Consider the following 27,219-nt stretch of genomic DNA (forward strand, 5'->3'; position numbering starts at 1 on the left):
GCTCAAATATTTCAGCTTAAATTAATTCATCTTATTTGTCTGGCAAAAAGTAGATGAACTGGAAAGGTCTCTATATTCCCAGGCAATACAGAGCTCTGCATGTTAAAGGATCAGTGACTGCAGTGTGACAGAAGTACTCGTACGTACTACCTAAGACTTGCGAAGGCTGCAGTACAGTAGCACAGTCACAGTTTGCTGTTTCAGGATTCTCCTTGACCAGCCACGCAATTATAGCAGTTAAACCCACTGCAGCCTTCCTGAGGGGAAAAAAATTGCAGTTCACCTTCTTGACACTGGCACACCTGCGTTAATAAACACATTACCGATTTTGTTGGGGATTCAGTACATCCACTTACACTAACAGGTATTTAAGCCACTGGCAGTTACAACAAGAGATGGTCAATAACCTGTGTAGCACAAAAAAGCACCAGCTACACTGGCTGCAATTATGAAATATTATCCACTTAAAACCACTGCTGTTTTGTTTAACTAGTCATCTACCACTACACCTAGAAAAAGAGACTTTTTCATATTAATTACACTGTGCGATAAGCCTAGTCAAATTAAAAATTGTTTCCTTTTCCACTATAAAGCTTCAAGAGCTTTAGTGCCTGGATCATATGATGCTACTTCAGTGCATCTGTATCCCCTACAGAATACAGCAAAATTGGCAAATGGCTGCTATCTGCTGCTAATAAAGAACACTTGTCTTTTCAGCTTCATTATCAGAAAGCTGAAGAAGTAATTTTGCCCTGGGTTTTTTTCTTTTTTAAGAAAAAAGTGAGGAAAGTTGTCATAAACACCACAAAAGTAATTTGGAAGCTAGCTCATGTTAGTTAAAAACATGCATCTACATCTTGTCAGTGCAGCAAAACCAAAATGTTTGAAAGATGATTAAAAAAGGCTCTCTCAGAAGAACTACAGCACAGACTCAATAATGCACCTCAGCTGATCAACACATCTTTGATATTACACAGAGATATTTGTGTCACTTTTATGGAAAATTTCAAAATAATACAACCTTGGAGTTCTTTACAGAATAAAACTGCAACAGAACACATTTAGAAAGTTTTTTGCTTATCATTCATTTAAAACAATAAATCTTAGAAAAAGTCCTAATAATGGTTAGAAAACCAGCAAGCAAGTTAAAAAGGCAGAGGCATCAAATCTCCATAAAAATGTTTTTATTCCTATAGGTGGAGACTGCATATGAAAAGAGGCTCCATTGTGAGCTTTTCAACAAAAGAAACTGAAAAAAAAAAAAACCAGCAATCCCCGTAAATAGCAGAGACACTGGCATTTCCTATTCCACGGCAGAAGACGGCTAGCAAATCCATCTCCTTGCCCTCTTGCAAAACAGGGAAGTTAGTTTCCAGCAAGAGGCTAAAGAAATCACGTCAAGAAATGCTACTCTGAGGCAGCTGTCCAAGAGCCAACATTCTCCCCTGTTCCTTAGTCTTCATCCTCCTCTTTCACTTTCTTCTTTTTCTTCTTCTTTTTCTCTGTATTCTGCAAACAAACAAATGTTTCTATGAACAAACCATTATTGAGAAGAAAAGCAACACACGTAGCTAGGCAACCAACTTCACACTCCAAGCATCACGGCAGCTGCCATACTCAAAGCACAACCTAAGACAGGTCCCATTCCTCTGCTGCTACACACGCTCGATGTTTACAACACAGTGGGGCCAGTGGGCAAGGGAGGCTGCGCTGTCTGCTACACTGCAGGCAGCCCAGCACTGCGCTCACACCATTTCAGGCAGCACAGCTGCCCTAAACAGAGGGGAGAAAATGAAATCCCATGTTAAGAACACGATTTCCAAACTAAACAACCAGTTTGGTTTGGTCTCATCCACTCCACTGTTGCTTGGAGACACCAAATGATGCTTCATCACTTCAGCAGGTACAGCCTCTGTTCCCTACAAGCCCGAAACACTAGACAGGTGCCTGTGGATCGGCACCAAGGGAGAGCCTACTCCTCGCTAAAAAAAAGATGCAGAAAGAGACAAGACTAAAGCTGGCAGTGGAGAAATTTTGCCTCACCTCAACTGTGGGGCTGGTGGGGGGCTCCTCAGTCAGTACCTCCTCTTCTTCAGCTTGTTTTTCCTTATCCTTTTTCTTCTTCTTCTTTTTGACAGGTTCATTATCTTCTACAGTTGTCTCTTCCGTACCACAGAAGGAAGAAAAATGAAAGGCACCTTGTCACTTATTAAGAGTGTAAAAGGCAAAAGGAAAAGCTTTCTATGAGACGCGAAAGGATGCAGTGATGATAGCAAGAATGCAAAATACAGAATACCACACTACCTACACTTATTTTCCCTCCACTTTGTCCTTAGCTGAATGACTGCTCCTTGCTATAATCAAAACATAGAAGGCAAGCGGCAATGTTCCGACAGCACTATGCACACCTCCTGGGACAAACACCACTCCTAAATGCTGCTCCCAAAAGTTTAAAACAAGTTTAAAAAAAACTCAGAAACTTTCCTGTTCTGGAATACACGAATTATTTATATAAGCTGAGAGGAATGTTAACCCAAGAGAAGACTTACTAATACCCTCTTACATTTATTTTTCAGAGCTATTCGTCAACAGCTGGCCTATTTCATCACTATGATTTACCACTCATTTTCTAGAATACAAACCACAGTCTTAGGAATCTCTAGGTAAAAAAAACGAAGAAGAAGTCATTACCGAGCTGACAGTCTATGTAGTATCCAGGCTGTTACTGGAGAAAACCCAAGTTAAACTTATTTGCACAACTAAGTCAGTGCCAGATACAATGTTTCTCACTGTGTAGTACAGGACGTGGCAACCACTGTCCGTCTGTAGCTACAAAACTGAGATGCTGAAAGCAGTGGTGTGTACAGTTCCTACTAGAGGTGTGACTCAAGAAGCAGTTTTCTCACTGTAATCCCCCAAAACAACAAATCAATTGCAGCTTGAAGCTCGCTCACTTACCACTTACAAGAAGAACAGAAACAAACCCAAAGCAATTATAAAAAACTGAAAACAGTCTCTTAACGTCTTGACTGCACTTTGTCACAAGTTTAGTTCCCCAAGGCAGCAGGATTATGAGTCAAAAACACACTTAAATCTCTGCTTCTAACATAAGCTCTGCACAAAAAAAATTGGCTTCAAGGTAAAAAATTTCTAGATGTGTCTACAGGAAAATACAGCCAGCTAACACATGCAGTTTTCTGACATTAAAAAATGCCAGAAGCAAAATACCAAACGACTCCAGATAAAATTACATTTACCAGTTCCTTTAAGTGGATTCTGCCATGTGCATCATTCACAGTGAGCAGTAAGCAAGCATAAGGCATTCAAAATACGTGTAAAAATAAGTATCCTCACCTCCCCATGTATGACACAGGGAAATAAAAAGTAGCAGAAAAATAAGCATAAGCTACATTGAAGCCATACAGTACAACAGGAGCACAGGCATCACATTTCGCTTTGAGGCACATTTTCACTCAGCTGGATCGGTAAGCTACGCATTTTCAAGGAAAGTGTTGGGTGGTAACCTTGGAAAAATATCTCCTTGTTATTACCCTACATGTCATCAAGTCTGACACACCAGGCAGCGGAATCTGTCACAATTTACAACCGCAGATGATGTGCTGTGCACTCATAGGCACTGTCACTTCTCACAGCTAGCAGCAGATGCCTTCTTTAAGATTTCAGTTGCTGCTTTCTAGCCAAACTCATCACAAGACTTCACGTATTTGTACCTAGGCAGAATGAGGGTAAATACTCCACGGGTGCTCATATATTCCCCCTGGGTGCACTAAGTTACTGAAGCCCAGCACGGTTTCCTTGTGATCCACAGCAGCTGACATGAAAGCCAACAACTCTTACTATCAGGCACAGAAAGCAGCATCAGCAAGAGCAGTCTGACTGCTAGCCCTGTGCAGGGCTGCAGGTTACCAGCAGCAGTTCCACTAACCCATTTTCCACCAGTGTTCTCTAAGCATTTACACACCAAGCGGATGTACCTTCCCTCCTCCACACATACAGAATCAAATCACACTGCCTGTGAATGAAGATGCCATGTCACGATGTTGCTGTGATTTAAGGCTTTGTGTCTGGCAGGGTTCAGTCCGTTAATTTAAGATGATATTTCTCTTTTCAAGAGAGACCTTTCCAAGTGACTAACTGCTACTATATCCTGATGAGCGCTTCACTGGAGGCACTGGCTAGCCCTGCTGGTGGTATACATTCTGTCTAGCCACATTCAGCTTCAAAGACTGCAGTCACAAAAATAGCTGTCCTATTTCCCTCCACCCACCATTAAAACAGGTTTTAACAGACAACGCCTTAAGTGGATTATAAATCAATTCAGGCACTATCCTTCCACCTGGTCTCTTTATAGGCATAAAAGATGAAAGTGGTTTGAAATCATGCCTCACCACCTCAGTTCCTGTCCAAAGTACTGTCATACACGCCCTCCAAACAGAGGGAGAGAGAGAGAGAGAGAATGCCACACATCTCATCCTGCAGTAACATTCACATTTCAGGATAGTACAGTTCAAAAACATTGTCTCTCTTTACAACAAGTATTAAAGCGCTTTAACAGTTTGACAATTCACTTCTCAATGGCAGCTTCACAACTTACTCCTGTCCCTTACCTGCCTCTTGCAATGCAAACTGGATGAAAATTGATCTTGCTGAAGAATTCCATTCTTTCCTGGACTGCTTTTCCACCACCCCCATATATCATGCAGCTACACAAACAGCGTGGGGAAGGAGGGGGCAGAGACTTCTTTCACAACACTGTCTGGCTGTGTAATCTCTGACCAGAGAAAAGCTAACAAAGCACTGCATCAAAAATAATAGAGCCAAGAACAGCAGAAATTCAAGGCTCACATATATTCAAGTGGACATGCAACACAGATCTTAATGCCAGCACTCTTCTGTGTATTACAGAACTTACTGATCTAGTCAGACTCCTCAGACCACCCTCATCCCCTGGCATGCTGTGCAGTCACAGCAACTATACTGGAAAAGGGCACGGTCTGCCTGCCCGTGCCAGGGAAACCCACCTACTTTGCCAGGTGGTCAAAGCACAAGATTTGCAAACACTGGGGCAGTGCTCTTTAAAAGAGTACAACAGGGCAGCCTGAAGAGATTAGTTCCGCGTACAGGTGATCAGAGATGAATAATTTCTCTGAGAACACTTCTTTCATAGTCTGAAGCAACTGGCACAGCTAGTTGTAATGCCCAAGTATCCAAATAAAATCACCCAGCTGATACGAAGAAGTGGGAAAAAGCAGGAGCTACAAACCATACATCTTCTCAGGAAGGAAACCAACATACCTGAATTCTGTACTTCAGGTTTTGGAATTTTGAAAAACACAGCCAAACAACACAGATTTCAGTAGTCGATAAGCGTTCTGAAGATCATCTACTACTCAAATAATTCTTGGTAGCTCAAGGATATCTGCTAAGCACCACTCGACCCCTAAACCAGGGAATATCAATGCTCAAAAAAAGCAAACGAAGCAAACACAAACAGGTTTGTGCATGGGAAGCATGAAGCATTGAATAATGTATCCATGAACATAAATATCCTATTCATACTGTAAAAGAACAAGCTGGAAATGTAATATTTCACCTGTGAGGAGCTCACGCCTGTGAGATGTCAACACTTGCTTTGATTAATGCAAGAGAAGCCCAAGGGAACAATTCTGAGACTATATTATGGGAAGTTAGTTCAAAAGATTATCAAAAGCAGTAGCTGCGAGAACACCCACATTCTCCAAAAAGCAAACGGGCAAAGTTCAAGACTCTAAAGTACTCGTGTGTCCTTGACTTATTATGATAAGCACAGGAAAACAAGCTGGGGCACAGATGTCAGCTTTACAGCACAAAGGATTCTCCCTCCAGTGTAACTTTAAATCTCAGCTGAGCTGAGGTTCCTACAAGTTGCTCCATCCATGTACAGAGACACCAGGAACCAACTGGTGTGTGGAAACATCATACCTCTGCCTCAGCTGAGCATGAAGAGGTACAGAACCCGTGTAATTACACTCTGATATTCCAGAACACAACAGCATGGAAAAGGACAGACAAGGCTCTGAAAAGCCCTTGCCTGCTGCAGGTATGGGTAGTTGACAAAACCTGTGAGGACCTCACATCTAGATCTGGCTCTGGCCCTCACAGAAGAGACTTAACCATCTTCCCTTCCCTTTTATTCACCTCCCGAGTTAAACAATTGGTATTCCACTACCATAGCGAGTATTAGTCCAGACATTTAGGAGTGCTGAAAGGGACATTGGAGAGCAGAAGAGAGAAAAACGAACCATTTCTTAAAATGAACCATAATAAAAAACCAGATCATTTTGAAGTCACAGTCCAAACACCTTTCTTCACGCAGTAACTTATCAGTGACTGAAAGAAAAACTGTGGCCACGGTTCAGTTTCAGCTCTCCAGAGAATAAGAATTGTTCATGTTTTAAGTAAATTCAGACTGAAATTTAACTGTCATTTCACCTCAGATTCTGACATTCAAAGTTTATATGTTGAAAACATTTCTATACAGAATATAAAAGTATTCTTTAAAGAAAATTGGCCAAGTTCTGGTTTTGCAGAGAAGAGGGTTGTCTTCAAGATAGTGAAGCCCACTAAGCAGAAACCTGCTGAGCAAGAAAACTACAAGATGAGTAGAATTTTGGTTTTAAATGTTCTTATATGCTTAAAACAGTTTAAAAGGAAATATTTAAAGTAAATTGACTGTAATTTGGTGTCAGTCCATAAAAGATTATTACTTTTTTGTAAACACATTGTCATACCCAAGGAGAATCACCAGTTATTGTGGCTGGTTGTGAATACTAAGCCCCACTGTGTGATGCACAGTGACATGCCAGCAGCACAGACGCAGCAACTAACCTTTTGTTTCTGCTTTGAACTTCTTTGCTTTCACAGCAACCTCTCTGTCTTGCTCATCCACCTCCTGAATTTTGCGTTTCTTTGAAACAGTAGGAAGTGTAGAGTCACCAGAAGGGTCAAATACTTTTACTTCGCTGTAATGAAGAAAACAAATCTGTTTAAGTAACGAAAAGACCTCGGCCCCAGGCAAGATCCTGCAGTTGAACATAAACTTTCCAACACAGCCTCCCAAGAACATTCACAAATTAATCTTGTTCAGCTGATGAAGCATCTACATGTGAGGCTCTTTCTCCAACACACGAACAGTTTATCAGTAATCCTGACTACAGAGGATATTTCATGAAGTAAAACTGTCCGATTTGAACAGAAAATACCAGTTAAGCAAGAGCTTGATTCTGTTTTGTATCTGTTCAAGGCTCTACAGAGCACTTAAGTTACCCATTACAGTGAACTCTGCTGCTTTCTAGCACAGCTGAATGATCACGAGCACAACTCCCCACAATCTGGTAAGTCCGTATAATCATACCCCAAGGCTAACGTGCATAAACAGGATTAGAAGCAGCTTTACATCTGCTTTTTTTGCACTGCCTCTCCATCACTACATTCCCAGGCACACCTCACAATGCAGGGCAATGCTATGGCTCATCTGGTTATCACTTGTATCAGACATTATGGGACATTCAAACACCTCATCTCTGCCCAAAATTGCCTCTTCTCTGATACTGTATGCTCCTTTGTTCGGTCCCAAACTCCTCTACGGAGCTCATAGAACCAGTCACCCCAAAAACCCAGGGCTCTTTAGTTGGACCTTTTCAGGGGCAACTGAATTGCCTAATAACAATGCTACTTTCTTCTTACTCATTCAGAACAGAATTGAGTAAGAAAAAGGAGAATTGAGTTTTGAACAGTAAGTGTAAACTATTCTTTCCCTCCTCAACATATAGCAAGCATGAAAATGTCTCTAAAACAGGAATGTGAAGCAGCTATCTTGCACAAGATACAAAAAGCAACCGAGGCTAGTGATTAAAGGGGAAGGAAGTGGTAATGCTAGCAGACAGTACCAGCGATTCATCCTCTAAGGATCAGAAATTATTCTTATGGGTATTAACACTGCATATTGATTTACAGAAATTGATTATGCAGCACAGTGGACTATGCTTCAGCAAATAAATGTACCAGAGATACATAACGCACACTCTTTTGGAAAGTGCACTGAAATTGCTCCACTTGAGCCTCATCTCTAAAAACTATCTCGCAATTAACCTCTGAAACACTACTTTGATGTAGCTAATTCACAGAGGATCCATAGTTCCATACAAGACTAAGAGGCTGTTGCCAATCTCCTTAGAACACTGGTTTAGCCTGTCAAACAACCTCCCTAAAGCAGCAGTACTCCCATTTCTGTTCTACAAGGACAACTTTGACAGGGACTGAGTTAATTTCCTTTTTAGGCAGCCAGACTAATCCAAACAGCCAGGAACTATCTTCAGTCTCTTCCCCAAGCCTAGACACGTTTGCAAAGCATGTCTAACAGCAGAAATGTGTCCTGGCAGGAATTCATGACTCCTCATTTCAAGAGGTCAAAACCCAGCACGTATGTTGCCTCCTCAACACCCTTCTCCCTAAGCCACTGCCTCCCAGCGCTCCCCGATGCCTCATTTACCGACACAGTCTCTTCAAAAGCAGCTCCAGAAATCACAGCCATCACTACCCTTCAATATGCCTAGCACGTGGAAATAGAAGTTAATAGTTAGGCTTGAGAAAGATGTCTGGGACTGCAGATGGGTGCAGCAGCACTATTTTTGCCTCACAGAACTCGCATCCAGCCCTGGTTTTGCTAAATACTTGCCCTCTCTACGACAAAGGTTCAGCAAAGTAAGCAGGCCAAGCAAAGCAAGATGCCTGCAACCAAATTAAGTGAAAAGCACAGTTGTCACAGCTCAGACTAATTATAACCTGTTCAAATCCTTAGATATTCAGCTGCCCTAGATGCAATTTTACAGTGTCACTTTGGGCACCAGAAACCGCTCTAACGGTGTCCAGAGTACCGGCCTTATCTATCGCTTAAGATACGTGTTACTTATTACATACAAGACCTAAACTAGGAGATCAGGCTTTGCTAAAAACAAGAACAGCTTTTTTTCCCTTTTTCAATAATAAAACAATTAAGTAGGTCTCTAGGACAGCTTCCACGTCAAATAAATTAATTCAATCTGGTTTCCTCCAATTTAATTTACTCAGGCTTGCATTCAATAAAGCTGCTACATATTAACTCCCCAAACTATCCAGCTTTTGGGGCTGATGTTGACAGCATTTATATATATTTGTTATCTGATGATGTCAGTAATTTGCTACTAGAAAATCAGGACTGTTTCTTCAGTTCACTGGCTTTACCACAGCTGTAAAATGTGGGAAAATTGAAGTTCCCATTAGTAATTGGACTTGCCATCAGTGTTCAAGAGCACAGAAAATGTTTTCTGAATCTTAAGTCAACTCAGCACACAAACAAAAAGCTTCTCAGAGATAAAAACATGAAGAGCTATTTATACTCAGCCAAACTGAAAGAAAAAAATATTCACCTCTTGTTTTGATACTTGTCTGCCCTGGCTAAGGCTTTTCCAGTGCCACTTATTCTTCTCATCTACAAGAAAAATTTACAAGTGAAAAACAAATTACTCATAAAATGAAAACCATTCTCAACACAAGTTCTACACCAGCCCTTGAAAGAAATTAAAAACTGATAGGCAGACAATATTAGTTAATATATATTAGTACATCTATGTACCATATATTATGGTACATAACAATTAGGTACCACACATAATTAGGTACATTAGGGGCAGGCTCTTGTGTACCTGAATGAGTCCTACACCTGGGAGTAGAATAGTGACAGAGACGTGACAGGGGTGAGAAAGGCATGCCTTTCTAATACTGCTCTTCAAGAGCCCAATTCAATTACAGGGTATCTAGTACTGGGTCAAACACTCCACAGCCACGACACACAATATCATACTTCTAAGTTCCCATAAGCAGCTCAAATCTGTGCACACTTATTTTTTTGCAAGGATAACTGCACGTCAGGGCAGGTATTGCCCCATACCTGGCATAAAGCCAACCTTAAAACCACAATACAAGCCTTAAACTGGATTTGAATTAAATTTGTAGTTGTCAGGTGATCAGTTTGCCTTTGTTTTGATGGTAAGTATCACTTCCCATGAAATGCTCAAGGAGAAGCACGCAGGTTTTTTCTGGATTTTTCTTTTTGGTTGTAGCAACGCCAGTATTATGGCATTAGCATCAGATCTTCCAGCTTGGAAGGCTGAATCTAGGCATCATTTACAAGAACACATGCAGCAGGCATGCCATCTTAAAGAGGAAAATGAACCCTACGTTCTCCCAGCATGCTGTGCTGATGGCAACAGATGGAACAGCACACACAGAGAGGCAGGATATGTATTAGATGATGGGAGGGAGATGCAGCAATTTTGCTTTAGTTAGAGAGAGGCTGGTGAAGATTCACTGTCACCACTGTTCACGTTTTGGGGAAGCATGGTGGAGAACACGAGAGGGGAAGGAAACGCAGATATGCTTTCTTCTAAGCTGAAGAAAAAGAAGCGGTAAAGTAATAAGCATATCTTTGCAATTAATTATGATGATGATGATGATCAGAGATGCAGTAGAATGTAAATATGTGATCTTATTCATCCTGACAGAATTAAGATTTTTCATTATAATGTTTAAATGACTGCCTTAACTTACAAGACAAACTGACATACAAACAAACGCATGCAGCCATCTTACGAACCTTACTGTTCCAGCCAAGGCTGGGAGAAGCTACAGAATAAGAGTGACACTAAATCACACAAGGGAGTGAAGAGGAAAGACTCAGAAAGCAGTGCATCAGAAAATCACATCACAAACAAGAACGTCAGCTTCATGCAGCCCTCTGCTAGACTTACCCCTCTCTCTTCCAAAAGCCGCAGTCTCGTCTCTACTTTTAGTCTGTTCTCAGCTCCCATTTCAGCACTAGTATCCTCTCCAAGGGCATCATAACGAACAGTCAAAGCAGTCTTAGCTGCCAGCATTCGAGAAATCTGGAAAAGCCAAACAGAATATTAAATGCTAAGACTTAACATAAGGCAATGATTCACTCTGATCTGGAAACCATACCCACAAACAGAAGAACAAAGTAACCACTTGCTAGCAGTGCTTGGTCCAAAAAACAATTGGTACATCATTCTCCCAACACTGAAATACTGTTCATGTAACACCTTATTTTCTTGATAAATAGAGGGAAACATCTGAGACGGCAAGTTAGTTATACATATCCTACCCTACCCCAACTTTCAATGAGGTTCATCTGAGGTGTTATTTCCGGCTGCATAGCTTTCTCCACAATTCAAACACACATTCCTCCACCTACATTATGAAAGCCTGAACTCTTTCAAAGTAAGCCACAAGTTACTACGTTCAGCACGAGCGTCTGATTTTCAAACAAGACTAAAGCTTTTAGCAGCTCAGTTGGCCATCACATAGAAGAAAGCAGCAACATACCCTTTTGAGAAAGCCAACATTCAAGGTCCTGAGAGATATGGGACAGGTGAGGAGTCAGGACCCCAAATTTTAGGAAAGCCAACTTCCAGCTCTTCAGGGAGTTAGTCAGTAGGACCCTGTGGGAAATGGTCCTCAGGAACAAGGGAGCAGAACAGAGCTGGCAAATATTTAAATATGCTCTCTTTCCATAGAACGCAAGAGAGCTCGTCCCCATATGTGGAAAATTAGGAAAGGAAGAGACCATTGTGGCTGAGTTGAGACCCGCAGGTCAAACTGAAGAGCAAGAGGGAACGGCACAGGCAGCGCAAGCAGGGACAGGGAACCTGGGAAGAGTCTAGGTACGCTGCCCGGTTGTGCAGGGATGGGGTCAGGAAGCCCAAATTGCAGCTGGAGCTGAACTTGGCATGGGAAGCAAAGACTTACAAGAAGGGCTTCTACAGTTAAGTCCACCAGAAAACGGAAGTTAAAGAGAGTGTACCCCCACTGATGAACAAAAATGGTGACCCTGTATCAACAGACGAGGAGAAGGCTGAGGTACTCAACAACGTTTTTTCCTCAGTCTTCACTGGCTCTCCTTGCCCCTCCTGGCTCAATGAACAACCAAGACGTGGACCAGGGGATTAACGCCCCTCTCACTGTAGAGGAGGATCAGGTTTGTTGGAACAGGTCCAGAGGAGGGCCGTGAAGATGATGCGAGGGCTGGAGCACCTCTGCTATGAGGACAGGCTGAGAGAGTTAGAGTTATTCAGCCAGGAGTAGAGACGGCTCCAGGGAGACCTCATAGAAGCCTAAAGGGGACCTACAAGAAAGATGGGGAGGCAACACGACAAAGAGAATAGCTTTAAATTGGAAGGGGGAAAATTTAGACTAGACCTTAGGAAGAAACCTTTCACAATGAGGGCGGTGAGACACTGACACAGGTTGGCCAGGGAAGCTGTGGATGCCCCCTCCCTGGAGGTGTTCAAGGCCAGGCTGAATGGGGCCTTGAGCAGTCCCAGACTTGTCCTTGCCCACAGCAGGGGGTTTGGAACTGAATCATCTAATAAGGTCCCTTCCAACCCAAACCATTCTGAGATTCTATGATTCTAAGAACACATCTATTATTACTTAGATGTGTTGAATGGACAATCCCATTCACTTTCGCCAACAGGAATGACAGCCATCTCAGTATTTGTGAGACAGTGGCGTTTTCCATTTAAGCATGAAGCACTACAGTGAATCAAGCCATGAAAAGAGCCTCACTGTGAAGATCAAGCCATGCCATTAACAGATATTCAGAAAACAAAAACAAACTGGTAAACAATTCTACAACTCACCTTTCCTTTGTTTTTGGTATTGGTTTGTCCTACAAGAGAAGCGTGATAGATAAGGCCAAATTTGGGCGTGTCCCGTTTTGTCTTTAGTGCTCTGAAGAGAGCCTTCTCAGCACCCAGCAACTGAACTGTTGAAGCTGGATGTTTCGCCAAATTCAAGAGGGAACCTAGAAGGAGGTGACACAGCAACAGTAACTAGTCAGAGATGCAGCTAGAGAAGTAGGCAGCTAGATTCCTACACTATCTACAAGTAGGAAGCTGAGAGCCATCTATTTCTACGAGAGCTGCTTCACGTTCATATCCTGAAGGACAGGTAAGCCATTTCAGTCTTCCATGCTTCAACTAACTGTCTTGGCTTCACCAACATGAAAGAAAGTTGACTCAATAAAACATACTCTACTGGAGTAATGCCTTCTCCTGATGAAGTCTGGCAGCAAGAACATGTCATCACAGAACTACAGCACAGACAGAGGGCCGCTTACCTTGAACCAGTCTGACTATAAAAGCCTAATGACATTTTGTTAGTATTTTACCTCTGCAGTGACTGGACTATCAGCAGGAGGCTCGGTCAGTGTCTCAGAAGAGGTAGTGACTTGAGTTGCCCTCATATACCAAAAAGAACTCAGGCCAACTAAAAAATTTATCATCACAGACTACTACCAAGCTCATGCTGGTATTCTCAGATTCCTCAAGAGCTACCATCCCACACCCCCTTTACTACGAGATGTTCATCAGGGCCTTGCATCATGCTTTTAGCCGATCAGCTCCTCAGAGAAAACTCCTAATGAGATCATCTAAGCATTATTTACACTGATGAGTGTAACCCACCTGCATGAGCAATGAGTCTTGCTCCGACCAGTTCACCCACCATGACAGTGAGATTAGGGGCAATGGCCATCATTCTGTTCTTCAGGTAGTCATACAGCTGTGTCCGGTACTCAGAGATTTCAATCACCTGGCACAGACAAGAGTTTGGTTGCAGGAATCAGTATTAGCTGACAGACAAACAGCATGAGCTAAACAGATTGAAATGAGGAAGCGCTGAGAATTCCAACGATGGAGACTAACAGAATGCAGACAGTCAAGAGCCAGACTTATAGAAAGCTTTAAGTAGGGCATATTTCCAGAGCAGAGTTCCATCCCCAAAGTATATTGGACCCGTGCTGCTTATTCCCTTACGCAACTTCAGTTTCTCAAGCAAAGCTCCCGATGAAGGAGCTGAAAACACGCCAAAGACAGCGAAGCAGAACAAAAATACTTAGTAAGGACATTTCTTTAGGACAAAACCCTGGAACACTCAGTTTTCACATAAATCTTCGACACCATTCTCTTGAAATCGGATAAACGGTCTTTACTTTTTCCATACAAATACACACAATTAGAATGTACATGAAAAGGCAGCCCAGTCTAGACCTAGAACAGGAACTCACTACTCCTAATCCTGCCACTCCCTGGTAAAGTCACAAAGGGATCTGACTGGCACCAGTAAAGTCAGAGAGAGTTCACATACAGTCTAGATGAAAGCAGGATAGGGCTCCGAACTCTTCTGGAGCCTCAGTGCTCCACTTTTAACCCCCAAGTATATCACTTAGCTTCAAAAGTAACAGATAAAAAGAGGCTACAGAGTAGCATTATCTCAAGGACTTAAAAGCACATGATGCCAAAACTCTGACAAAAAGTAGGACTGCTCCTTCTGGAAGACTTTGTCCAGACATCAACAGTCTGAGATGGCTCAGATGAGGTAGTGACTGCACACCCTCATGTCTGTACATCAGGAGAGCAACAATATAGGAATCATCACTGCCATCACAAGTGTGTTAGCAACACCCTGGGAAAACCTCTCCTTGGTATGAGAGGCCCTGATACAGCTAACTGGAGTTCCTATTGTTATTCATCCACATGTACATACCTGATCACAGAGATGAATTATGTTGTTTATATCTTCTTCTGATACTTCTGTCCCCATGGAAATCTCTGCAGCAGCTTTCACTTCCTCTTCGATCTCCTCTGGTAGGATGTCAGAAACATCAGATGAGGCAAAATTGCTTCTGTCTCCTGTGGGGCACAGATGAAAGCATGTTTGTGCTGGGAGCGAGATGGATTAGTAAAAAAGCACAGAAACAGATGAAGATAAAAGGCCAAAATAACAACAGTGAGGCAAAATTGCTATTATCCTAGTCCAAACTCCTAATATATACATCAATGCTCTGACTTTATGTTTACACTAACTTAGAATGATCGGAAATTTTAAATTCGAAACTATAAATAAAAGGCCTTATACTGTAATACTGCATACGTCACCTTTTCAATAGCTGCTTACAGCAAAAATTTCAGTCACAAGATTACAAAGGAAGAATTCCAGGAAGTGAGCAGTCATTTGCCACTAACCAAACCTATGTAATTCTTCCTACAATGGGGAAAAAAAAGCTCGCTTAAGACCACAAGTCTCTCTGGACTGCAAACTTCATTATTTGGGAAAAAAACCAAACCAAACCAAAACACACATGCCTAAGAGGTGAGGCAAGTGTTTGAAATATTATAGCAGACATTCCTTCTGCTCTTTTGAATAATTACAGCAGTCCTAGTCTTCAAGAACACCGAAAACCAGGCTGCAATTCTCTTTACATCAGTTTTCAGCAGCTAACTTCCAATCTGATCTGCTGACTGTCATCCTAGTAAGATATATTGGTGGTCCACGCAGAACTGACTGGTGATATGGCTTTAGCTTTCTCTTAAGCTTTGAAATGGTAAATTGCATCATCATACCGATGCAAGCATACATTACTTTTCTACTGGCCCCATCTACACTGCTGCTGAAGGCCGAATTGTATACAGGGTCACGACAATAGCTGGATGAGTGCATGGCTGGTCTACAAATCAGTGCCAATCACACACTAACACGCAACATTCGCCAGGCTCATGCCTCCTTATTACTCACCAACTTTCCGCACACATTTACAATATGCTAGGTTATCTGTGATGATTTTGCCCAATTCAGGGAAGTGCCAGCCATACCATTCCCTGCAGCGCATGATGTAGTTATTCAGTTCTTTATCCAAGTCATCAAGAAGTGCTGAGAGAAAAAGAACAGATTTTATTTCCTAAAAAGGTAATCTAAAAATGGAAAATTCTCAAGTCAACAAATTTAAGAGCGTAAAGGGAGACAAACTGAAGTATTTTATCCCATAAAGACTGGAAAGAAACATAAGCTGCAGTACATTAGAAGTCTTTACTCTTCAGAGAGCTGTACAATCCCAGGAACAATACTATAGAAATACTAGAATTCCCATGAGCGTGGTCTGAAAGCTTCATCACTAGGATTGTATTGGACAGGATCCTTTGACAGATGTAAAGCACATTCCCCTAGAAGCAGAACAGCAGGCAGTTATGCTGCCTTTCAGTCAGTCAAAGTGCTACACATAAAACTGATGTAAAACTCAGACATCTAATAAACTTTAAGAAAAAAGTTTTAAAGGCGAGGAACTGATCTTGTATTCAATTACTTGATTTAAAAGATTGTATTAAGCCCTTTAGTTGCCTTTATAATATAAATATATCCAACACAAATCCAACAGGCTCACCATTTACCAGATATGACTGACAATTGGATTTAAAACATAAAAGTTTAACACCGACAGCATATATTGCTACACAGTCCTGAGGCTAAAGTATTTCCTTCTAATGCAATACCCATGTTCCCATTTGTTGTCTCAGTGGTAGTGACGAAGGAACTGAGTTAAATCATTAATTTCAGCTTTAAGTATGTTTCATCATTGACAACAGTCTGGGAATTAATATTCCAAACAGGATTCCTCACCACTGCTTCACAGCAAGCATGCCGATTATGACGTGGATGTCTTCAAGGAAAACTAAAGGAAGGGTTTTCCTGGCTGCATTTACAGTTGCAGTCTGTTTTCCATTAACAAAGCAAAGAGATCGAATGCAGCATTACAAACTGCAGTGGGATTTACGTGCCTAACATAATAGTTTATTTCTACATTGTCCCCTCTGCATGATACCTCCAAAATGAAGAGTCAAAACATCCTGTCCTGTGGGCCTCATTCTCCCAACATTACTCAGAAGGGAGACACATTGGGAAGGGGAGTCCTCAGAGGACTAAGCTAACACTGCCTGTATTTCAGCTGATCTCTGATAAGTAATGGCGGACACCAGTTTACTGTATTAACCTAAAAATGTTCACACTTGTGGAAAACCGTACTAAGAAAACACACCCTGTGCCTATCTGAACAGCAATAGCCGATTTACAGAAAGCTGCTAGGAGGAAATAGAAATAACTTTTCCATAACCAATGTAAATAAGTCAGCTATCCTAAGCTGGATCCATTAATAAATTAAGCTCTAAATATACTTACAAATTGCCTGGATGATCATGGTATCTACTTTGTCTGGGCTGAATTTCAACTTGTATCGGGAAAGGCTGAGGGGACAGAAATACAGTTTTATCAGTAACCTGACATCTAAGCATGTCTCACCCAGTCCTACTTCACGCAACTATGGCTGTCCATACACTCATTCATATCAGCTCAGTTTTATGCCACCGACTGCTCTCAGCTGTGGCCAGAAGTCACACTGACATGGTTTCACAATACCTCCGACAAATCCCACGACCAGGGTGAAAGGGAAAGTTAACGCTATCTGTACCACGTGTAGCAGACTGAACATTAGCCTTGTGGCAGGAAACAGGCTGTTCATTTCTTTCTGCATGGCTCCCCACAAAAAGTATTTGTCAACAGCACTTCCATTTCCACAGCGGCTGGAGGCACTCAGCAAAGCAGCACCTACGCAGCAGCAATATCAGCAACACTAACACAAAGCAACAGAAGAAACTTCCTTCAACAGATTCTCACTGTCTGAAAAAGCCAATTGCCATCTGGCTTTAATAGACGTTTAAAATTTCTACAGCAAAAGACACTTGATAACAATGAGGACTTGCAACTTCCAAGACTCTTTTCAATTCACACCAGTTTCTATACAATGTAACAGCAAACATGTATCTGTTTTTACGGAACCAGCTAGAGCAAAGCAGTTCTCCAATTGCCAATGGCTACAGGACAAGCCCATGTCAGAATACGGATTAGAAGTTAAGTCATTGAATGAATGCTTGATCCTATGCTGATCCAACAATTTTGTACTTAAGTACTGCTCCACTAAACCTAAAAGGCAGTGATAGCAAGGGAGAGTAAGACAACTCTGCCTTTAATATTCACATTATGTATTATATCTTATTAAATCACTAAATCATGGTCCTCACCTCACCTGTCAGTCGCAATGGAGTTTTAAACGACCCATTTGACTGCTACAGAGACATTTCAAATCAAATCCTCAAGTACATAACATGCAAAGGAAAGCTGAAGCCTTTCCCTACAGGGTGTGTGCAACAGGAAAGCCCTTCTTTATAAAACAAGATTTCAGATACAAAGGTGTCTTGATTTACAGAGGGAGTCCATGTCACACAAGGAAGCTTCAAGCAACACAGCTCAGCCAAAGACACTAAAATGAGGCAGACATGGGATGAAACATACCTGTTCTAGGAACTCACCTGTGTGCCAGACCGAGACACATAGCTGCCATCTCTCGAGAAGGGAGGCCTGTAATAAGCCCTTCAATCTGTGAGCGAATTCCTCTCATCAGCTCCGTAACCATTGGGCTGTGTATACAACTCAAATTCAGCTTCTCCTGAAGGATGGAAATCCAGTTCCAATGTCAATGACATCCCTCTAAAGCCCTCCTTCCAGTAGCCTCATGTCATCATACCTGGTTTTCCCACTCCAACTCTGTGATCACAGTTTCAGTCATCTTTGACGCTCAAGGCAGAGACCCGCCTCGTTCCCCACACAAAACCAATTCCAGTTTGAAGAGATGTATAATTAATGCTCTATCTGCTATGTAGACACTGGAACTGAAGAATCAAGACTTTGCAGTTTACTAGAAACAGTTTGGCCACAGAGAAAATTCAGAGGTAAAGGACTGGAAGCTTTGGGTTTTTACAGAGAACAAAACTGAGTGGTCAGTTCAGAGTCCTCAGCATTACTCATTTTAACACTAAATCCTCCTCATTTTGCAGCCTACACCAGTCTCCTAAGACAGAATGAGGTGTGGTCAGAAAAAAAATCACTGAAACAGGCAGCAATTGGACACGAGATAGGAACCTGGTATTTGACACCTAGGAGACATGAGAAAGCAGTCCAGCTCTACTGTACTACTTCCTTCCTTCAGTAGGCAAGGACTGGATGATGTACACAACTGCTTGTAGACTGAGAGAGATAGGAGAGACAGAACGATGTGTGGTCCCAACAAAACAATAAATCATCACCCACTATTTGCTGCATCTGATAGCGATGAATAAGTGTGTCCGACTGTTTTTTTATTTGGTTCTTCCCCACCTCTTTTTTTTGGATGGAATAATTAGTGAAATTAATTTTCTAATCTGCTGGGTTTCTAAGTAATATTTAAGAGAGAAACAAAGCAAATCTCAACACCTCAGTGCACTTCGATCATATCATTCACTTATGTGCTTAAGACAACATCTTCCCAGTATACACACAGTGCACGTTTGATCAGGAGGATCAGATATCTCCCACACTGTAGACAGCATCGCCAGCATATTCTGTTGCTGCCAATTGTAAGATCTCTTGAACTTGGCCACAAGATTTTAGAAGAATGAGACAAAAGAAAGACTGGCAAAATCAGTTATCACCTTTATGACACCTCCAAGTTTGGCATCTGCCACAGCCAACTGTTCATGGGCATCTTTTGCCACTATCTTCTTGAGAATTTTCTTCAAGTTCTTGCTGAGCTTGCCTTCTACGAGAGCTGTGGATGCTGTATAAAACAAAAAGACCAAACATGCAGCTTGTTTCCCCTCCTAAAACTTGTAAAAATAGTTCCCTAAACTTGCTATTTTTAACTGCCCACAGTACCTCTAGTCTGAGCTGCAATACTACTTTGCCATGCAGTGGCTGAAATAAAAATAGAATAAAATTATATACTTGATCCTATAGAAGCCTAAATCAAAAACTTTTCTCCCAGATGCCTCTCCTTTCTCCATGTGGTTTCAGTTCTATTTCTGTCAATCTTAAGGATCTCTACAAACAGTATGCCATATGCTTTAGATTTATGTTTAACATTTACAAAGGCAAGGTTATATGGGAACATTATGCATATCATTTAATTAACCAACCATTTTCCAGGTCCCTTAGTCAGCAACCATGATACCCTAAATTGAGTAATGGCTTATTTGCATCCTCTGATGATGATAATGTATTATACTATCTAAAGCCCGACAAAGAAAGTTGCCAAACACACTGACTGGGTAGTCAGACACAGAACATTTTAACATAGCATGTAGCTTGAACAATTTTAAAAGGATGTTCTTTGTTCTCAAGTATTAGATCCGTAAAAAGCTTTACAATCCCACACAATGTATTTCCAGTAGGTACTTATACAGCTCTTCTTGCGGGTCAATTCTGTGCTCCACTGAACTTCTGTGACTGATTCAAGATCTTTGTCACAGTAAATAGAGCAGAAGCCAGTGACTTTTGATTTCCAAAACCTTAATGACATGTAAGGGTAAAATCTAAGTGCTGCGCTGAATTTCCTCTCAACCTTTCTAAAATGGAGACAAGTTCCCACCTTTCAAGCTGGCCAATAGCTCCTAGCTCACTTAAAAGAGCCACGTACACCGTTTTCCCTTCAAAATAAATGTGACATAGGTTATTCAAATAATCTCCTCCATTTCACAGATAAGTACACCTGAACCAAAGTAGTACAAGTTTTTTTTTTTTATTTTTTTCACTGTTCTGCGAGGTCTGTGGTTTTTTTTTAAGTCAGCAGCAGCAGCATCTTTGATCTCACTTGCTTCTCATGCGTGATGGTAGTGTCTCCATTCTTACACTGCTTCCTTGATAAGCTATCCTTACCACGTTAGAATATAAAGATCCATTCTTCACTTGTAAGCGCGATATGGAACATCCACTTAGTGATGTTATACATCACACTAAGCAGTAATAGTGACATCATTTCTGAATGATTAGCTAGAACTTTTATCACTTCCATTCAAACTAGTTCACAGCATCAAGCATTTAAGTGAATTAGTAAAAATTACTCAATGCAAGACTTCTCCCTTTGTTCAAACTCCTGAATTTCTTTTAATGGAACAGGCATGTTTAAGGCTGAAAAACCAAGGGCAGTTGTAATAATACATAGTCTTGATATCTGTCTGTTGTCTCAGTGGTAGTGACGAAATGTTGACTCAAATCAACTATATTCAGTCTCAACAAGAATCCATCATTGACAACAGGCTACAGATATCAGATAAAACCTTCTACCTAGTGCTCATAAGCGAGGTGCTTGGGAAATAAGCACAGTAGGGAAAAAAGACTTCCTTACATCTCTACTGCACTGTGGACTGGGTGGAAGACCTCATAAAACAACAAAAGAGTTGACTTTGAAAATTAAAAGCTAAGCAAAGAAAGAGATCAGGAACAGAGGTGAACAATGGGTGAAACAGGGCATGACAGGCCTTTTTTACCTAAAAACAGTGTTAACTCACTTACCAGCAAGTGCTTCTGTTGTGTCCTGAAATTTCTCGAAGTGTTTCAACTTTACTCTACAGAAGAAAAATACAAGCATGTAAATGAATGTAGATAAACCCAATGCTAGAACTGTTTTACATTTTTTCTGCTTTATTATTATCGTTCCCCTCCTCTCCCTAAGACTGCAAGACCAAAGATCAATATCCAGATCCTTAAAAAGAAGGAAAACCACTAAACCTGCTGATTAATTTTGAGCCCAATGTGCCTTTTCAGCTGGGTCCAATATACTTGATTAAAAAAAAGGACTTTTGATTTAGTGTATCTAGGGCCAACATAACCAGAAAACCTAAGCCCTCTTTTTGTTTTGTAGTTCATATTTAAAGACAGACATGATCCATCTAAGTTACAACACTGCACCCTGATTAACTAGGTGTCACTGCCAACTGACTGATGATAGCATCTTCCCACTCATCTTCAAAAGGGAACCTTCTCCCTCTGTGGAATGCAGAGCCTGCACAGCCCAGATTTAACATGCTTTTCCATCAAATGCATCTTCCAAAATTTTAAAACTGAACTGATTCATTGCCTGTGAATCTCTCAGTTCTCCCTTGTAATTAGATGTCAGAATACAAGTTACAAGCAGAGTTTAAAACAAAAAACAAAAAGTTCTTCCATGCTGTAACTACTGACCAGAGCCAGAAATCACAAGGACAGCATTTAACCACACCATGCCAGATCCTCCAGCCCAACTTCCCTCTCCTCCTCACATAATCTGTGGTGTTGATATCTAGTTACAGTCAAGAAGCTATCTCAACCCAGTAAATCCCTTGTCAGGGACAGACACTTGACTAATCCAGTTCTGATTAACCACTACTCTTTGTGAGTCAAGTATTTGCAAAGGAAGCAAGGTCATAGATAAAAGCTGAATCCTTGAGTTAAGTATTCATAGAGCCCAACAGAAGCTCCAGGCTTACAGTGATACCTTTTTAGAAAGGCAGGAGAGAGATTAATTACTTTGATCAGAGTAGATATCCATTAAGAGCCACATCCTGTCTAGCAAGTGGCCGAGATGATGTTTTCCAAGATTAACAACACTACAAACAGGCAGATGTGAAATATTCCATCCTCTCCTCTAAATACTGTTAGAGAGCAGGATAAATCCAAAGCACAAGGCATAGCTTGTTCAGAGGTATCTGTTATAACCAAAGGGGTGTTTATTTTTCCAATAAAAACACCCAAGACAGACCTGGAAGCAATCCAACATTGTCCTCAGCTTTAGGACAACTTGCTAGAAAGGCCAGCTTGGTCAATAGACACGGCAGTCCCTGTGCAGCAACGCCATAGTGCTCACCCTCCACAATGGCAAGGGCAACAACAAAAAATCAGTTCACAGTGATTCACATGCTATTAGTTTCAGCTGGATTAAACTCTTTTTTTTTTTTTTTTTTTTTTTTTTTTATAATTTCCTGTGAGCACAAAACCCTGTCATTTCAGCCACTTCCAGCATTACAGGCTTGGATGTTCTTGTCAAAGCTTCTAAGTCTCCTTAAACTATTTTAATTTTTTGCTTCAGTGACACAGGGCAATGACTTCTGCAGCTTAGTTACACTGCAAGGAAAAGAAGTTTTCTTTTGCTTTGATATTCCAAGATTCTCTGAGTATCTAACTTCACATTATCGTTGTTCACCACTTTTAGGCTTTACAATACTGCAAAATAAAAATCAATACTTCTTCCTAAACCTCTGATGTGCATAAGTCCACAGGCAGTCACATCCTTCCAAAAGCCAGGCTGCTATTCCCCATAAAGCTGCTTACATTTTGTTTGCTTTTTCAGGAGTTTCAAATTCTTGCCATAAACTGTCAACTTCTTGGAGCTTTTTCTCGTTCAGAACCTGTAGAAGAAAGAAAAAATAAAGGATCCACACCAAAACAAAACCACACAACTATATATTTAAAGCACTATTGAACAACTTTAGACCCTGTATTCAGCAGATAAGACCTGAAGCAGATTTGCAACATAATCAACTACTGAAAATTAACATTGATTGAGTTAAGTTAACAAAGTCAATTTTGTTGACCTCCAGTTTCAACATTCTCTCTCAGCAGCTTTATCCTACTAATGTAACACCTTATTTACAGATTTTTTTTACTTCCAACGATATTTCAGAAATTGCTCAATAGTGGCTGGGTCCTCCTGAACCAGCACATTAAAGCAAACCCTTGTTGATCAAAGCTGGGCTTGCTCCACCACCTCTACAGGACTCATTCATAACCCCAGTGACCCAAAACCAAACCTGCCACTGATTTGGGAAAATACAGACATGTCTGGGACATCTAACAGGAAGGAGTGATCCCACGAGTTACTCCCATCCATTTGAGGCAGCCCAAGGAAGAAAAAGGACATCTCTGCAAAGGCAACTTTTCACAGGCAGCTCTGCAATCAACTGAGTCACTAATTACCTAGGGGGGAGCAATGGCTTAACCCCACCTCTGCACAAAGGGAATGCTTGCAGATGTAACAGTTGCACCCCTGGAGCCTACACACACTTCGCAAAACCAAGGTCTTTACAGTATCGCATGCTTCACACATCGCTCATAAATTCTGCAGTTTTGTCCCCACAAGGTAAATCCAACATAACTGCAATCTGACTGGGTGCAGGGAGAATCCTTCTTGGGAGTATAAGTCTGCTCCACCCCAGGTTTCTAAACCTAGGTTAGAGGAGGTCGTTCTTTTCAAACTGAAGTAACAACTGGGCAAACAAACATCATCACTCACTTCCCACGGGACTACTCTGGGGTACAGCAAAACCTGACAGAGGCAACTCTGCCTTTCCTCAGTTTGTTCCTACCCCCAGGCCTACAGAATGTCTGGCCTCTATAAACAGAAATGGGTGCACAGAGAGAAATAAAGACCTAGAAGCTGCTCAAGGCTTAAGCTACTAACAGCTCAGGCTGTTAGTTTCTAGAAATTATGTGCTGATAGGTATTTTATGTCCCACAAGGTAGCAAGACTTATTGGAAAAAACCCTTTGAAGATCTAGAACACAGGTATGTCCCATTCCCCCTTACAATTTAGGCTGTTTGCTACCAGGGAACACTTGAGAGCTGCCCAGATGGCACAGGCCAAAAGCTCTGGAACACACACGCACAAAGGCAGCACACAGGTACTGCTGGCAGCACACTGGCACTGCTGAAAAGGGACTGCGTGGCCAGGGCTGCCTCCTGAAATTCAGAATAAAAATTCCATCTGCTGGCAGCTGCTGGACTCTTGGAGCTGTAAGCACCCACCCGCCCACCGCAACCCCGCACTGGGCACCCCTAGTCCCTACAGCTCCAGGTACAAGGTGGGCACGACGCCCCCTATAACCCGGGGCACCCCCTATAACGCCGGGCACGGCGCCCCTCTACAGCTCCGGGCGCCCCCTAGCGGCTCCGCACCCCCTATAGCTCCAGGCACGGCGCAGCCACGGCGCCCCCTCCAGCTCCGGGCACGGCGCCCCTCTATAGCTCCGAGCTCCCCCTAGCGGCTCCGCGCCCGCACCGCAGCCCGAACCCAGCAGCAGCGCCGCAGCCGGGACCACCGAGCGGGGCGGGGGCAGCGCGATCAGCCGCTACGAAGGACCTTGGGGAGCCGTAAGGGAACGAACCCCGAGCAGAGCCCGGGCCGGGGCGCTGCAGCGGCTCTAGGCTGGACTCCTCCAGGCCACCAACCCCGCGAGGTGTCCCGTTCCTCCCGGTGATGCTGAAACTGCCGGCAAACAAACCCTCTAAGACTCCTTTTGGAGCTTTACAAACCAAGCATCCTTCATCAGCCTGGGCAACACGAGGGAGCGAACCCCATCGATCGTGCGCAGCCAGACACGCGCTGGGACAGAATGCATTTCCCACTCACAGGCATGTGGATAAATTTTTCCAGGAGTCTCATGCACATTCTATTACTTTCCAAGGTCTAATTTTAATGTTATTATGAAACTTCAAAACAGTCGAATCTTTGCTAATTTGGAGCTTTGGAGACAGCTCTGACCTTGCATTTGACATGGGGAAAGGCTGCAACGAGAGGTGATCTCAGCAGACACAGCTCTTCAGCACAGACCAGACTGAACAAAGGACGTTACCATCTCCAAAGAATAAGTGTTTCTCACACTGTTCATCCACTGCTAAAATATTGAAAAGGACAAAAACAAGTGTGTCCAGCAGGTCAAGGGAGAGGATTCCGCCCCTCTATTCCTCCCTTGTGAGACACCACCTGGAGTATTATGTCCAGTTCTGGAATCCTCGACATAAGAAGGATATGGAGCTGTTGGAACAGGTCCAGAGGAGGCTACAAGGATGACAAGAGGGCAGGAGCACCTCCCATATGATGACAGGCTGAGAGAGTTGGGGTTGTTCAGCCTGGAGAAGAGAAGGCTCCGATAACTTACAGATACAGATAACTTACAGTGCCCTTACAGTACCTGAAGGGACTACAAGAAAGCTGGGGAGGGACTGTTGACAATGCTTGTAGTGATAGTGTGAGAGGGAATGGGTATGAACTGGAGAGGGGCAGATTTAGACTGGGCATAAGCAGGAATTTCTTCACGCTGAGAGTGGTGAGGCTCTGGCCCAGGTTGCTCAGGGAAGCTGTGGCTGCCCCATCCCTGGAGGTGTCCAAGGCCAGGTTGGATGGGGCCTTGGGCAGCCTGGTCTGGTGGGAGGTGTCCCTGCCGAGGGCAGGTGGTTGGACCTGGATGGGCTTTTAAGGTCCCTTCCAACCTAAAGTATTCTATGATTCTATAACAAAGTTTTCGAAGTAAAAACAATAGTGCTTTTATTTCACAATTCAGTGCTGAATCAAGATGCCCTTCTAAAAATGCATCCCATCTTACAAAAGCAGTAAGTATATAAACTAGTTTTAGACAAAGAACCGTCCTCAAAGAAAATTTATTTTTTAGGTTCTCCAACCATGTCTGGAGACTCCCTTTAGATTCCCTCCTGACCTAAGACAGCTACATCTCATAAGTCAATTAAGCACATCAACAAATTCTTGCAGCCCTAAAGAAGTTCTCTTTTAAAATCACAGAATGGTTTGGGTTAGAAAGAACCTTAAAGATGATCTAGTTCCAACCCATGGGAAGCACGGCAGCCATGTGATGAGGCAGCCACGGGCCACTGCCTCACCACCCTCAGAGTGAAGAAATTCCTCCTTATGTCGAGTCTAAATCTGCTCCTCTCCAGTTTATACCCACTGTCCATCGACCTATCACCACAAACCTTTGTAAACAGACACTCCCCAGCTTTCCTGTAGCCCCTTCAGGTACTGGAAGGTCGACCTTGACCTAAACCAGCTACCTCATACAACACAATTAAGCATATCAATAAATTCTTGCAACTCTAAGGAGTGTTTATGCCTTCAGGTTATTAATTCACGTCTGGAGATTCTCTACATATTATGTCTTGATACAATATTTATATTACAATTTAATTAAATACACGAACCAGCGGCAGCAAAACTTATCAGTTCTCACAACAAGGTCTGAGAAAACACTGCTTGAAAGAAAATATGGTATAAAAAACCGCTCTCAGAGCGACGTTCTATCTGACTTGCCAAAACCACAATTACTTAGATGAAATTTAACTCTGCTTTAGCTTAAGTCACCGTATTCCACTTTTGGTAACGGTAAGGCCTTCCTTCATCACGGCCACAGGTTCCCGCGGCCACCACGAGCCCCGCTCCGGGAACGCGCCCAGCCAGCCCCGCGCGCGCCCGCAGCGCCTCTCCCACCCCCCGCCCTCACCTTGAAGATGGCATAGCCAGCGGCGGTCTCGAACAGCACCAGCATGGTGACAGCGGGGACCGGGACGAGACACACACGTGCTCCGCCGCGCCGGACCCCGCGCAGGCCGCCACGCGCTCGCGCGCCGGAAGGGGAA

At 42.5% G+C, this 27,219-nt stretch overlaps 1 protein-coding gene and 4 non-coding genes across 6 annotated transcripts; all 5 read right to left on the bottom strand.

Moving 5' to 3' along the window:
- On the bottom strand, positions 1–27,219 carry NOP58 (NOP58 ribonucleoprotein). 2 transcript variants are annotated; one of them, XM_054070181.1, is made up of 15 exons: positions 27,084–27,219; positions 23,125–23,201; positions 21,331–21,383; positions 19,473–19,597; positions 18,315–18,451; positions 17,128–17,192; positions 15,694–15,828; positions 14,665–14,810; positions 13,584–13,710; positions 12,759–12,922; positions 10,848–10,982; positions 9,468–9,529; positions 6,889–7,022; positions 2,044–2,198; positions 1–1,509 (listed from the first exon to the last, which is right to left on the bottom strand). In XM_054070181.1, exons 1-15 carry the CDS (start codon positions 27,126–27,128, stop codon positions 1,453–1,455), a joined length of 1,617 nt encoding a protein of 538 aa, XP_053926156.1. In that variant the 5' UTR covers positions 27,129–27,219; the 3' UTR covers positions 1–1,452. The 2 variants fall into 2 exon arrangements, with proteins under 2 accessions (XP_053926156.1, XP_053926157.1); XM_054070182.1 differs by having other exon boundaries at positions 3–1,509; positions 2,044–2,162.
- LOC128852609 (small nucleolar RNA SNORD11) lies at positions 13,327–13,412 on the bottom strand. The gene has a single exon (XR_008450593.1). It is a non-coding gene; the product is annotated as a small nucleolar RNA SNORD11 (small nucleolar RNA).
- LOC128852610 (small nucleolar RNA SNORD11B) lies at positions 14,481–14,564 on the bottom strand. The gene has a single exon (XR_008450594.1). It is a non-coding gene; the product is annotated as a small nucleolar RNA SNORD11B (small nucleolar RNA).
- On the bottom strand, positions 16,454–16,542 carry LOC128852613 (small nucleolar RNA SNORD70). The gene has a single exon (XR_008450597.1). It is a non-coding gene; the product is annotated as a small nucleolar RNA SNORD70 (small nucleolar RNA).
- On the bottom strand, positions 20,990–21,078 carry LOC128852612 (small nucleolar RNA SNORD70). The gene has a single exon (XR_008450596.1). It is a non-coding gene; the product is annotated as a small nucleolar RNA SNORD70 (small nucleolar RNA).

This window comes from Cuculus canorus, chromosome 6 (assembly GCF_017976375.1).
Source record: "Cuculus canorus isolate bCucCan1 chromosome 6, bCucCan1.pri, whole genome shotgun sequence".
NCBI lineage: Eukaryota > Metazoa > Chordata > Aves > Cuculiformes > Cuculidae > Cuculus > Cuculus canorus.

What these genes read in the sequence shown, in the direction of transcription:
- NOP58 (XM_054070181.1), bottom strand. Translation starts at nt 27,128, where the DNA reads ATGCTGGTGCTGTTCGAGACCGCCGCTGGCTATGCCATCTTCAAG. An exon ending in TGTCTCGGTCTGGCACACAG is followed by an intron (nt 17,193 to 18,314) that starts GTGAGTTCCTAG and finishes CTGTCCCCTCAG; the next exon opens with CCTTTCCCGATACAAGTTGA. An exon ending in TAATTCATCTCTGTGATCAG is followed by an intron (nt 13,711 to 14,664) that starts GTATGTACATGT and finishes TGTCTGTGCCAG; the next exon opens with GTGATTGAAATCTCTGAGTA.